We start from the raw sequence: 14,588 nt of genomic DNA on the forward strand, positions 1-14,588 counted from the left end.
AAAATTGAAACATTAATTTGATTGGATTTAAAGTTTTTTGCATAAAAAATATGCATGAAAATTTGATTTTTCAAAACATAGTGAGTGCATAAAAAATATTCAGATAATAATTGTTCATTGAAAAATTGTGATGGCTCAATTCATTAAAACTGTCTTCATATAGTAAAAATAACGCAATTGCGAACTAACATTCGACCATAACTGTTAATGAGGTAATTTCATTCAGAACTGAACTATTAACTAGAATGGCATGATCTAATAACTCACACGAAACTGTGATATCATGCGAAGTACATCTAATATAGTTGTGCACATCAAATACATATTGCCATGTAACTATTAGAGAGGTTGTTCATACATGATACTTTATTTCTTCTTATTACAATATATATACTAGTTAAATTATTTTAATATATGAGAAGCACACAAATTTAACGTGAATTTTTATGCAAATTATAAAAATATATTTCCATAAACGCACTTATGAATGAGTGTTGGTACTTATAAAATAGATACACACTAGCCATCTCTGTGTTCTAAGCTATTGGATTGTGTAAAAACAAGGACTCACCGAATCAAATGAACGCAGGATTTTGGAGATTAGAGTAGCCGTGAGGACTTCGGGATTCTTCGGGAAAATTCTTGTCATTTAATCGTCACGGTAAGTCTAAAGTCAAGTCATAGTCAAATGTAAAACTAATTTAAATTAAAGCAGTAAATTTGTATCTCGATATTTCGTTCTGTGTTCTTTTATTTCAATTCCCTCTTATTGTTAGCGTATTAAGAGGATTGTATAGAACATTAAAAGAATTTTGGTATATTTTTAAAATTTCAAACAAAAATTCTTCCCAGTGAAGTTATAAAAATATGAAAAAACAAATTTGTCTATACTAGAAACAACTAAACAGTGACACAGAAATTTTTAATTTACATTATCTTATGATGGTGAAAAAAATTCTGAATGTTACTCAATTTTAGTTTTGTTATGTCGAGTAAGCTCTTGCTTTTTAAATTTTAGCTTCCCTAATAACATAAATGGAATATTGTAAGTGGAATAAAATCATCCTGAACAGAGTAACTGATAAGATAATATTTATATCAGTACTAAACTGGTCTTTTTATATTTCAAAAATTTAAAATTTTATATATTATATGATAATCTTGATTACTACTATAAAGGTAGGTTTAATACATTATTATCTTTGATACTAACAGGTTAAGAAATGGGGTATAAATAAAACTTTTAGTAATTTTTATGTTTTATTGTTGTCTCTTTAAGTCGTATTTGCAATTTACAATCAAAAGCGAATTGAGTATAAATGAGTATTATAGTCTACCTTAAAATTAAACTTAGATTGATTTATTCTTAGGCAGTGATAAGAAATACCTAATGTACATGGTTCTGCTAACGACAAAGAATATTTTTGGTGACCCTAAGTATACATATTTATAATTAGACAAAGGAGTATTTTATACATATAAAATCTATTTCACTTAAATCTATAAGGCACTATTCATAGTTAACATACTATGATACAATGTTAATAAATAACAACTCCAAATCTATACACCTACCAGCTATTGTGATTCAAGAAATGTTATCGACTATACTTTGTTTGTTATCACTTATTGATGAAGGGCTTGCTAACTTTACCACATAAGTAGGTGAAGAATCGTAGCGAATATGATCACTAATACTACCGACAATACTTTCTAAGCTTTGTGTTTCGATTTGCGAATCATTTTCTGTATTAAGTAAATATGCATCAATGCCAGACATAATAGAATTATCAAGAGGACCGTTATCCTGTGAGCCTGTCAATTCGTCAATGGAAGGTAAAACAGACGGTAAAATTTTGACATCTTCGAAATAAATCGCTTCACGTTTTCTTACTGTCTGCGTGTCATCAGTTACTACCGTTGAAAGTACAGTGCTAAATTCACCAGGATGCTTTCCAGAAACGTAAAGCGTTACCACACTGGTTAACTTTGGTGGAGAAGGCTTGTGGGCTTTAGGCTTACTCCGCCTGCGTGTTGGAGGCACTGTTGGTGGAGGAATATCTTCTTCATTTCCTTGACTATCTTCAGAAAAGTCTTCATTACTATTTAAATCCGAAAGAATATTTGGTTTTGGACTATTACTATAAATGTCATTGTTTAAATTATTTGATTGCGCTAAGTTATTTTGATCTAAATTATTTTGCAATAGATTTAAGCCTGACTGACCTAAGCCCAATAAGGGATTCAATGTTTGTAGGGATAACGCTTGTTGCTGCTGTTGTTGTTGCTGTAAAAGTTGTTGTAAAAGCAAAGAATTGAATTGTGGTGGCTGTGCTGCTAAAACTGTTGGTGTAGTGACAACTGTATCTGTGACGTATTCTGTGGCTGTGATAACATTTGTTGTTGGATCAACTATTGTTGTTAAAATAGGTGTGCCTCTAAACGTAATAGGTAAAACTGTTTCTCTGGCATCTGTCACCGTTGTGACATAAGTTGTTGATCTAGTTTTGTACTCTGTTACAGGTGTTTGTACTACTTGTTGTTGCGGCAGTAAAGCCTGACCTTGTAATGCTAGAAGAGGATTTATGGCTGGTTGTTGGTTACCTAATAGAAGTTGAGAGAGCAGTAAATTCGCTAATGGCACATTTGCATTTATTTCAGGAGATATAGTCTGAACTACGGCTTCGACGTTGTACACGGTACTGGGTATTACATGAGAATATGATGTTTTACGGCCTCTTATAGTAGTTGGTGTAAATATGACAGTTGTTGTTGGAGTGTCGTGTAAAACAAACTTTGTTATTTTGGTTGCTCCATTATCACCTAGTTCTGTTGATTCTTGAGCAAGAATTAATTGCTGATTTCCTAATGGACCGATTGATGTAGATACTTGGTTGAGTAAGAGAGTTTCAATGCTAGGTTTTGCAGTTAATACATTTTTGTATTCTGTTATTTTGCCGTTTACGACGGGTATTGTTACTTCTATAGGCAACTGGTGTGTGATTGTTATTTTACCGTCATTCAAAATATTGTCGTATTTGTTGTACCTTTCTCCACTTAGGTTTTCAAAAGAATTCCTCTGCCTACTTGAAGCTCTATTTGTTGTTGTTCGTGTTCTGGAGCGGCTTGTAGTTCGTGATGACCCTGATCTAGATGACTGATTACTTTTATTACCAGATAATCTTGGAGCTTTGGGTCTTGAAGAAATTGTGGTTGTCCTAGAGGATGGCCTACTTTTACCACGTCTATAAGCAGGAGCTGAAGTAGTCGTGACTCGGCTTTCGCCACGTATAATGAATGGTTGTCTCGCCGACGATTTGGGTGCCGTTGATGTAGTACTTCTTAAATTGCCCGATGTGCGTGTATTGAATCGGCCTGATTTGGCTTTTGCCGGAGCTGGTGGTTCTGTTTCTGGTTCAGGATCTGGCTTTCGTGTATTTGCAGCTTTAGTAGCCGGTCTTCTAAAATTTGTGTATTTTCTATTGCCGTAATCAACTTGACGCTTTACTCTACGTCTAAATGCAAATGGTCTAATAGAAACTACATTTGATTTCTTAGGAGCGGAGGTAGTAGGAGTAGCGACTTTCTGTTCTTTTCTGTCTGATGATTCGTAATCGTTGTCTTCTTCAAATTCTTCTTCATCAAGAATTTCGTCATTATCGTCGACTTTCTGTTCATTTTCTGTAATTTCTTCGTTGACTTCCGGCTCAGGTTGCTTTAGAAGGTTTCTACGTGGGAATAATGAATTAGGTCTTTGCCTACGCAAAGATAGTAATGGGTTATTGGTTGTCCTCGTGGTTGTTCGCCTAGTTGTTGTTGTGACACGACCACGTGTAGTAGGAGAACGTCTTGCTGAAGGAGTTGTTGATCTTGGTGTAATTGCAGTACCTGGTTGACGTGCAACAGGAGGCCGTCTAAATCTAACCAATGGATTGCTTGTTGTTTGCCTAAAGTTATTTTCATTTACTTCGTCTAATGATTCTGTGGCATTTTCTTCTTGTTGGGTTGCAAAAGTTTCTGATTGATTCTGATCAAATGGTTGGTATATGGAAGATGACTGTCTGCCATTTCTTAACCTAGAAGATGCGGTAGGACGAATAACTCTAGGTCCTGCTGACCTACTTGCAAAATCTACACTCTTTATGGAACTAGACCTAAAACCTGTCCGCCGTGACGATGGTTGTATACTTGCTCTTCCAAATCCACCTGATCTAGACGCAGGTGCGTTTCCTGATAAGTTTATAGAAGGGCTGCTACGACCAGAAAATCTCCTTCCCGAATAAGATGAGCTAGGTGCTACTGATTGTTGTTTCCTATTGCTTCCAAAACCGCCAGTAGCTCTTACAGATTTAAGAGTTGGTGTTGCTGTAATCGTAGGCGTGAACTCGGGCCTAGATATAGTCGTTGCACTGTTAGGTATCTGTTGACGTTTAGGGCTAAATGTTGGCCTATTTCTCGATGCAAAAGGAATAATAACTGGTGTAAATGAAGGTTTCTTGGTTGTGAAGGTAAGCCGTCCTCTTTTTCTGGGATTGGCGTCATCGTCATCTTCGTAAACTTCCTGTTTACTTTCCGTTGTAGTTTCTACATCGGCCACAGAACTTTCTATAACTTCAGGGCTTGGAGTAAGAATACCTTCTGTTGGTGTGGTACTAACTGGTGGGTTAGTAGTTGTCGACTCCTGGATAGATTTATTATCATTAGTAATAATCGTTGAATCACCAGATATAACTGCAACTTGGGAATATATTACTTTATTGTCTTGTTTGTCTGCTAGATCAGAATTATCAAAAGGTTTTACTTCAGCGAATAAATTATCTATGTATGTGCCCTGTAAGGTTGTCGATATGGGAGTTGATAGTTCAGGAGTTTCTGTTGTTTTAATTTCTTCTTTTACTTGAGATGGCACTATGGCAGGCTTATCACTATTATCTTGTAATAAATTATTAACTTTAGCACTATCTGGAACTTTTCTTCCCAATTGGTTATCTTCTAATATTTTTGTATTATCTACTATATTGGTAACTGTCTCCAAACTACTTCTAATTTGCGAGGTATTGCCAGTATAGAAAGTTGTAAAATATGTATACGTTGTGTAAAACGTAGCTTTGCCATCTTCATGATCTACGGTATCATCTAAAGTAGTCGGTTTTATGGCAATATCTAATTCCTTTGGAGGTACACTTTCAATATCAATTGGAGAAGTATCAATTGGACTAGTAGTTACTGCTTGAACAATTGGAGTCGGAGTTACAATATTAGATACAATTTCTTCGCGACTAGTTATTGTTGTAGATTTATCCTTGTATAGTGTTGTCCAATAAGTAAATGTTGTGTAATACGTTATAGGTAAGTTATTTTCTTCCTCTGGATCTGCTTTTGGTGTTATTGTTTCAGTCACAACATTTGTAATAGTTTCCAAACGACTTTTTATTTTGCTTGAATCTTTTCCAATATACATTGTTGTAAAATAAGTAAATGTGGTATAGCTAGTCTGTAATAGTAAAGTGGGAGAAGGTAAAATTTCATCAATGTTACTTTCAGAGCTTATTTGGTCATCAAGTACATTGTTATTATCTAGATATTTAGTGTCACCTTTAGAAGATGACGATTTCACATCAGTTATAAAGGAATTTTCAGATATTAAAGGATTAGAATCAACGCTAAATAACATATCTACTTCAAGAGGTGTTGGTTGTACGGAATTAATTTTTGATTCTTCTACTACAGTATTTTGCTCCATCGAAACAGTGCTTTCCACTGAAGAATCTTCATTTGTTTTTATTTCTTTTGTTACACCTTTAACTTGCTTGCAGTTTCTAAAATCAAATTGAGCTTTTGTATTTTCAACTGAATGGAGGCTAGCCTTAGTCGGAATCAATTCATCGGGCCCAACATAATTAGTATAGACTTCATTTCTGCTACATACATTGGCATCGGAACCTACATAAATAGTTGTGAAAAATGTGTACGTAGTATAATAAGTTTTAACAGCATCTGGTTTGATGCTGGCGACAATGTCATCGCCTAAATTTGGTGTAGGTGTTTGATAATGATAGGACTCCCCTATTTCTACTGATTCGATGACATCTTTATTTTTTACTAAGTCAATAATACTATTAATAGCATATGTTTCCGTAGGTCTTCCTATACCTACGCTAGTTGGAGCAATTTCTGCTTCATTAAAAGCACCTAATACCGATGGATCTAGTTTTGACAAATCAACTGTTGTTGTTATTATATTTGTAATAACTGACTTATGGCTTGCTATGCTAGAAGTCTGTTCCCCAAAGAAAGTTGTAAAATAGGTATAGGTGGTATATAATGTTTTATAAATAAGATCAATTTCATTTTCAGAATCATCTATGTGTCCATTTAATATTGCTTCTTCTGTCAGAGTTTTATTTGTACTGGTGGATTCTTCAACATGACTTTCAACTGTTGAAATAGGGGTTGTTGAAGTGATTGATTCTGTATTTTCTTTTTGATCTCTTGATGGTTCCAGATTATTTGTGGTTTTTACTGGTTCTGATTGATTTTCCCTGATTGTTGTTGATGATTCTTCTCTTTGTACATTAAATTGAGGTAAATTATTATTTGCTTTATCTGCAACAGATACATTTTCAATTTCTGCTGGGAAGTCGGAATAATTTTTCTCTGTTTGTTTCGTTTCCATTTTAACAACAGCTGTTGGAACAATGTCGGTTGTTTTGCATACAATATTAGTTAAATAACCTACATTGCTCTCAACAACTACGTCAGATTTGATAGAAGTAGTCGTTTCCGTACTTTCTAAAGGTATAAAATACGTCGTCAAATAAGTTAATGTTTTATAGGCTGTTGTCATAGTTGACTGAGTTTCAATCCCATTTGTACAAATAACACCTTCGTGTCTATTATACTGATTTTCTGTAGTGGTTTCTATTTCTTCTGACTCATCACTGTGACCACTTTCAGTGGTAGTAGATACATCATGTTCCATTTCATGTGTACTTTCATATTCTTCTGAGTTTTCTTCATCTTCTGGTGTTTCAGTAACCTCTGCTGCTGTGTTTTCAGTTTCTTCTTCAGAATTTGTGAACAGTTCACCAGTATTGCTTTCGGTCACTACTGATTCTTTAGATTCTTCGATTATAGTTGATGTTGGTGCAATTGTCAACAACGGTTCAGTAGCGACAGAGATTTTGTCACCTGATAAATTAAGTTCTATATCCTCTGCATTACTAGTACTTTCAATATTCATATATACCGGCTCAGATGGCTGAATTACATCCAAATTTAAATCAAACCCATTGTTGTATTGAACATTTATAGAGTCAGGTATTTTATCATTACTTTGGTGAATATCTTCTTCCAAAATTTCATCATGGTTATATTTTATATTTTCGAATTGTTCTTCATCTGCACTAGGAATGTTTAATTTGGTGTTACTTCCAGATTCGTGAGCTTTGTATGTTGAAGTTGCAACAGGTATATCAGCTGAAAGAAAGGTGATTTTTGTCGCTAGTTTATCAACTGGCTTAGCTGATGGAAATACATTTACTTCTTCAGGATTTGGTACTCGAGCGGTATCTGTATTTGGAGTGAATATTATGACAGTGTCACCAACTATAGTTGTAAAATCAGCAAAACCTTCATATGTAAAAGTTGTTTTTGGTTTGGGTTCAACTTTATGTCCAAACAATTTTTTCGGTGTCTTAGTTTCGGATGGAAATTGTTGATTAGATTGACGTGACTCAACGTTATCAATATAGTAAAATATTGGTGAAAATTCATTTTTAATAGTAAAAGTTGGTAAGTCTAAATGGGGTTTCACTTTTGAGATATTAATATCTTTTGATTTATCACTATCGTTAGTAATTATAAGTTCATCAGAACTTGATGAATATGGTTCATAAGCCTTATTTTGCATATTTATATTATGCATATTATCTAAACTACTAGGTTGTACAATATATTCAACCCTTTTCTCATTATCAATAGCTGGACCGTCAAGATAATTATACACTTCAAATTTTGGAATATCGTTAAAATCTTGTACTTTTCGAGCTGTTGGTTCTTCAGCATTTTTATTTAATTCATCATTGCTAGCCGTATTCCAAAACTTGAAGTTTTCATTGATTGGTTTACTGGCATAAACTATATCCATTTTGCTATTAGGCGCTAAATAATCGGTGTTTTTAAGAACAAATTTATCTGGATCAATGATACCTAAGTCTTGCTTGACGTTCCATCCATCGATCGATGGTACACGTGTTGGATTAACAGTCATGACATCATCTAAATTAGGTTTACTATAGAGTACAAGCGAGGATTTAGTTAAAACTTGGGCATAAATCCTTCCATTATCTAGAGTCGTCCCGAGTATTTGCGTTGCAAATTCTGTCGTGACTCCATCTTGGATGAAAGTTCTTGCTGTTGACGTGAGAAGGCCTATGAGTGGCTTTACGCTATGGTATCGTCCATTCTTCGAGTTATAGTCATTTCTGTTTTTGTCATTTAGGAGCAATACTGTCAAGTCTGCAGTCATCATTCCGTCAGAAGAAGGAGTGGAGGTGCGACATAATTTACAAGATCCATTGAGTTCGGAGACCACGACCGAGGATTAGATTTGAAAGAGAAAGAAAAACATACAATTAATAATGCAATGCAGATAAAAGATTACATATATTGCATTACTTATATAGAAATAGAGCACATTTAAAGAGTTTTAGTTAAAGAGCATTCAATTTACAATAAACAACAGTTAGCTTGCTGATTTTTTATCAATAACATAAAAAATACGCGTTATATAAAACTCAATTGATTAAAATATAAATAAAAATATCACCAAGCTAAATCATATATGAGCTCAAGAAAGAACGTAAAAGTTATAAAGAAAAATAATAGAAATAGTTATATGCACGCAACGCATGAAGGAAACTAAATAGAATAATACTGAATAATCTAAAATGAAAAATTTTATAGAATTATACAAAAGCATTTTTACATAACTGTGACAGGCTCAGAATAGAAATGTTGAAATACCAAAAAATGTATTTAATAGCTCTTGCTACTAAGGAACAGTCTTACAAGATATCTCTTATAGCTTTAGTAAAACTTCTGTCATTCATTTGATAGCCATTTGACAACTTGGGACTTTAAGATATTGAAAGTATTCTTTATTATATTAAGGAAAAATACGTCTTTGAAATGAAATAAACTTCTTTTTGATAACCCGCCCGGATATGCCAAGATAACTGTCTTAAAACTTACCTAAGATCTTTCTTTTAACTATTTGTGTAGATTGGTTTTCTACTTTGACTATTTGTATAGTCTAAAATGACGTGGGTTAAGGAACACTGGAATTTGCGCTGGACGATTTAGCCTTAGATTATATGAAACAATAATTTTCTATGTTTAGTTAAAATCCCACTTGAACCACTTTTATTTTATCCAAAACTTTTAAATGGCGAGATTGGTTAAATAATGTAACATTAATTTATAATAATTACTTTGAATTAATAATTATTGTTATATCAAAATTCTGAGCGTGAAACAGCTTATTTTAGATAGAAGATACCATGCATGAAAACTCACCCCTGTTTTCTGGAACTCCATCTCTTTTTATTCTAGTTGCTTCTATTTGTTCATTTTCATTTAATTCTGTAACAACAAAATTAAAAATATTAGATTACGCAAAGATGTTTTGTGCCTCCAGTTTCTCGATTGTATTATAGTTACAAAATATTTTCTTACAAAACACATAAGTAACAAAAATGTATTTCTACTTTTTGCATCTGAAGGTTTTTGTCTATTTTATTAACAATGTTCTCCCAAAGTGATATTATATCATTGAGGTAAAGGACAAAAAATGCACCAGTTCTTTTGAGACCAATTAATTTTACGCAATATAACCTGGTTGTCTTGTAGAAAGTTACAAGGTTGAAACCAATATATTATTCGTTATAATTAGATGTTTCAATGTTATTTTGTAGTCAAACAGTTGTATACGTTGGCAAGGTTCATTATTTTAATGATATGTGAGGATTAACAGGAATACGATGCTACCAGGATGCCTCCATACGAGGCTGGCAACGTTCATGTGATTCCTCTGCTTTGCAAGACAGTATGGGTAGCGGTCATAGCTTATCACCAGGTGACCCTCACTTCTCTCCCTCTTTCACAAAACATACCGGCCATCTGATGGTAATTGATCATAGCCACTCATGATCTCCAGTAACAGAATATAAACAAATAACAAGACCAATGTCGTCCCTTCATCATCAGCAGGAAGACGTCCACTCCTGGACAAAGACTTCCCCAAAGGTCTCCACGACGATCGGTTCTGCGCTGCCCTTATCCACCGTATTCCAGCGATCCTCACCAGATCATCGGTCCATCTTGTTGGGGGCTTACCAACACTGCGTCTTCTAGCAGAAGACGCAGTAGTCGCCATTGGAGGACCTGTACTGACTCACTGACTGATTTTTATCTCAAGTAAGAGATAGACTGAATATTGGGAACGGCCGTTAGATCATACGTCTAGATAAACTGAGACAGCTGTGAAAACGTTGAAAAAAAGTGTAGTTGACTCTTAAGTGTTAACCTCTATTTTGAGCAATGCATGCACAAAAAGTGAGATACAAATCGCAAGTGTAAGTCGTAACTTGTCACGCACACTAAAGTAACAAACCTGGCCTGTTTTCATCGGTTGTCTAGCAGCAAGAGACTCTATCTAGAGGTATAAAGTATATAAGGTTCATAGATTATTATGAATATTGACGCCTGGGGGAGTTAAGTAAAGTAATACTTAGATAGATATTAACATGTATAATTTATAATATTTTAATTAATTCTGTAATTGTTTTGACTTATAAAAAATCCATTGAAACTAAGAACATTTATAAACTTAAAAACATCGAAAAAATTGAGTTTAGGATTATATTTTCTGTTTTTTTTTGTATGTATGTATACATGTACTGATTTGCATGCTTTTAGATCTACTTTATTCTCTTCTGTGTAATAAACGAATTGGCAAAACATGTACTACACGTGGAGATTTTTTTATATTCTATTGCTCCTTATGAAGTATGAATCCTTATGAATTATGTAAAAAAAAATCATTTAAATATAGATATTCATAGAACTATAGACCACATGGTTCCCATTCTATCATTAAAAGACTAATGCATAATATGGAAATGTAAGTCAAGTATATCACATATGCAGGCTACATATTGACCCGGGAAACTAAGTTCCTGCCTCATAGGAATCGTTTGTATGTTTTTATGTCAACTTTCATTCACATTCCTCGACAATACTAATCAAACAACGACAGCCGGACTTGTGCTCATAAAATTGTTATTAACATTTAGTGCCTTGCAATTATTATCAATAATATCGCTAGTGAAATAGGTTTAAGAAATATTATGCTTTTAACTCACCCACATTTCTTGGTTTGAATTTCATTGATAAATTATTATTTATCTGATATATTCATTGTGTTTAAATTACTGGAAATTATTTTAAAGTAGGTTCATGGCGATAAGACAATTAATGAGCTTATCATAAATGTACATAAGAATAATTCTTAAGTTCTCAATACAATTACATAATGCTTGCTTAGATTTACGATCCATATAGCTCAGTGGTTAGGTACCCTGACTAGTTGTTTAGCACCATACAGGCCTAATAAGCCTAATTTTGTGCTAGTTAAATTTGTAGGATTAAGACGCGTGTAATGGTAACCGTATTTTTTTCGACAGTGTCAAATGTCAACTTTTGCCACATAACATAACACCTCCGAGGCAACAAATGGCGCTCAACTTCAAAATGACAAATACTCGTACAATCTCGACCTCTGTCAACAACAAAGGTCACGAAAAGTCGAGTTATATAAATAAATTTAAAAAAATAACTTTTATAAAAGTACCTCATGTATAAAATAGATACATTTACACGCGTTTTAATGTCTTAAAAAGTATTTTATTTAAATGTCTAATACTTGCGTTCATCAAAAATAAACCCTTAATAATTTGTGTTAAAGTGTGTTAATATATTACAGTATATTTATATTAAATGCAAGTAATACTTAAAAGGCATAAAGGCATAAAAGGCATTTATTTTCTCAAAATTGATTCCTTTAGAATTCTTCTTGATGTCATTTCTAATAACTACTAGATACTACTACCGCTTCGGAAACAAATGGCGCTCTGAGAGAGAAAAAGCGGCGCATGAAACTCTCCCAGCATTCTTTTTTTGCGCTATTTTCAATAAAATATACAATTTTGTACAGTCATTTCTATCGCTATAAAATAATCACAATCTAGTCCCAGGCTGCCCGTTCATTTAGATATTCAGCAGTGGAGTAATAGGATTTACGACAGAGCCATTTTTTTATAAAACATTTAAATTTATTTATAGATAATGCCTGAACAGTAGCTGGGAATATACTGGCTTAATATATTAAACTCTTAAGATGTCTAACGTTAGAGTAGATAGTTTTACCTTTTTATATAAAAAAAAAGAAAGACAGATAATAGCCAGAAACTGGAGCCTAAACTAAGCCATAGTTTTAAAATACAGATTTCAGGTTTTCTCATTTCAGAATTTACAGTTCAATATTTTTCAAATTCACGGGTAAGGTACAGCACAGTAAGAAACACAAATTAGTACCTACTTCAAATTAATTAAGCATTATTGTGTTTCGATTTGAAGAACGCCGTAGCTAGTGAAATTACTGGGCAAATGAGACTTAACATATTATGTCTCCAGGTGACGAGCGCTATTGTAGTGTTGCTCAGAATTTTTGGGTTTTTCCAGAATCCTGAGCGGACTACCTTGTAATGGGCATTGCCTATGAATAATAATGAGCTGAAAGTCCTGCTCGTCTCATCCGTTATTGTCAAAAAAAAAATTGAAAATAAAGTATTAAATATCTGTGTGTGCGTGTTTGTATGAGCTTGCAGAAAAATTTATATCTAGTACAACATTTGCATAGACTTCATTGTCAATATTAAACCGTAGAGAAAGTATAATTAAATATTAGTTGTACAGAGTGACATACTTAGTGCTTTAACTGTGCGTACGTAATATCCGTTAGGTGACAGACCAAGCACAACTTAAAGTGGACTTCACAGCAATAACCAGTTTCTTAGTATAATTAATATGATCGACATTATGTAAAGTAGATACTAGCTTTTGACCGCGATTTTGGCTGCTGGGATTTAACAGAAAAAGTCGTCCCAAGGAGACTTCTTCAAAATATCTTCTTAGCAGCCGAAAGACATCCACGGACAAAGGCCTACCCCTAAAATCTCCACGACGGACGATCAGTCCTGCGCTGCCCTCATCCAACCTATTCCGGCGATCTTGACCACATTATCCGTCCATCTTGTCTAACCACCCTTTGCCTTTGCCTACCAACACTGCGTTTTCTTCTACGTACCCTTCGAGGCCTTTACTGCCCTAACGGCTATCTGTGCTTCGAACTATGTGCCGTGCCCACTGCCCCTTCAGTTTCGCAATCGTCCGGTCGATGTTGGTGACTTTGGTTTTCTCCTACGGATCTCCTCATTTCTGATTCGATCTCGCAGTAAAACTCCAAGCATGGTCCTCTGCATTACCCTCTGAGCACTCTCCTTGGACATAATACTGGATTTTTATTATTTTCGTATGAATACGTTTGACATGTCTGTACTATGCCTGCCCAATAGTTGACCCAGTGCTAGTGCAGTACGATCGAATGTGCATAGAGGCATTTATATGATTGCGATCCTCATTTGGGCTAGTTTTGGCGGTGACGTGTGCCATGGCAGATCAGAATGCAGGGGAGCCTTTCGAGATTTATATATTTATTTTAATGCTTTTGAGTAAAAATCTAATGGTTTACTAAAACTAAAAACTTATAATCAACGACTCTATATTGCTATTGAATAGGTCTCTACACTTAAAAATTATTTTTGTTAAAGTTATTTATTTTAGCAATTTAGCAACACCTGTTCCAGTAAATCTATAGGTACGGAACCCTTTATTGCACAAGTCAGACTGCCCTTGCTCGGTTCTTTGTATTAAGTCCATCACGATGTCGCAACGATTATATATCGTGTCGCAGTCGTATTGTGAAAAGAGTTACGTCCCATCATTATAAGATTTCAATCGTGTGAATACTTTTTTGCGAAACGAAATATTTTCTGTTTACAAACACTTTTATTGCTAAAGACATTGTCTTTTAAAAGGAGGTTTTCGTCTGCTTATTAATAGGTTGGTACTTAGCTAATTGTGTGAATCTACACTTAATTATAAACAGGTAGAGTTTGTTTTTATTTTTGTTTGTTGGTTTGTAAAAAGGTAGAGCAATATCTGTAACAACTAAAAATAGTAAATAGTGCTTTAGATCTGTCATATTCCGTTTTTCCAATATACATTGCTGAAACTTTTAAATTGTTATAGAAATTAAATTTGTATCAAAAATTTATGAACGACGCGGGACTCGAAGCCGCAACCTCTCAGGTTCCGTGCGAGCGCTGTTTCCAACTGAGCCAACCGTTCTTACATTGTTGCCAATCACATGAATAATTATTAATCAGCAATAAACATATGTATTA

At 34.0% G+C, this 14,588-nt stretch overlaps 1 protein-coding gene across 3 annotated transcripts in view; it reads right to left on the reverse strand.

Annotated features, from left to right (window-relative positions):
- The window catches only part of LOC126970075 (uncharacterized), a 106,191-nt gene that overhangs the window by 28,121 nt on the left and 63,482 nt on the right, over positions 1-14,588 (reverse strand). Inside the window, exons 2-3 of one of the 3 annotated variants that reach the window (XM_050815746.1) lie at positions 9,580-9,645; positions 1,242-8,520 (exon numbers count right to left, since the gene is read on the reverse strand). In XM_050815746.1, coding sequence (XP_050671703.1) covers positions 1,589-8,520; positions 9,580-9,645 — 6,998 coding nt within the window. In that variant the 3' untranslated portion in view covers positions 1,242-1,588. Of the gene's footprint in view, positions 1-571; positions 726-1,241; positions 8,521-9,579; positions 9,646-14,588 lie in introns of those variants that run through there. The other 2 variants (XM_050815744.1, XM_050815745.1) reach the window with 2 other exon arrangements.

This window comes from Leptidea sinapis, chromosome 20 (genome assembly GCF_905404315.1).
Source record: "Leptidea sinapis chromosome 20, ilLepSina1.1, whole genome shotgun sequence".
Classification (NCBI taxonomy): Eukaryota; Metazoa; Arthropoda; class Insecta; order Lepidoptera; family Pieridae; genus Leptidea; species Leptidea sinapis.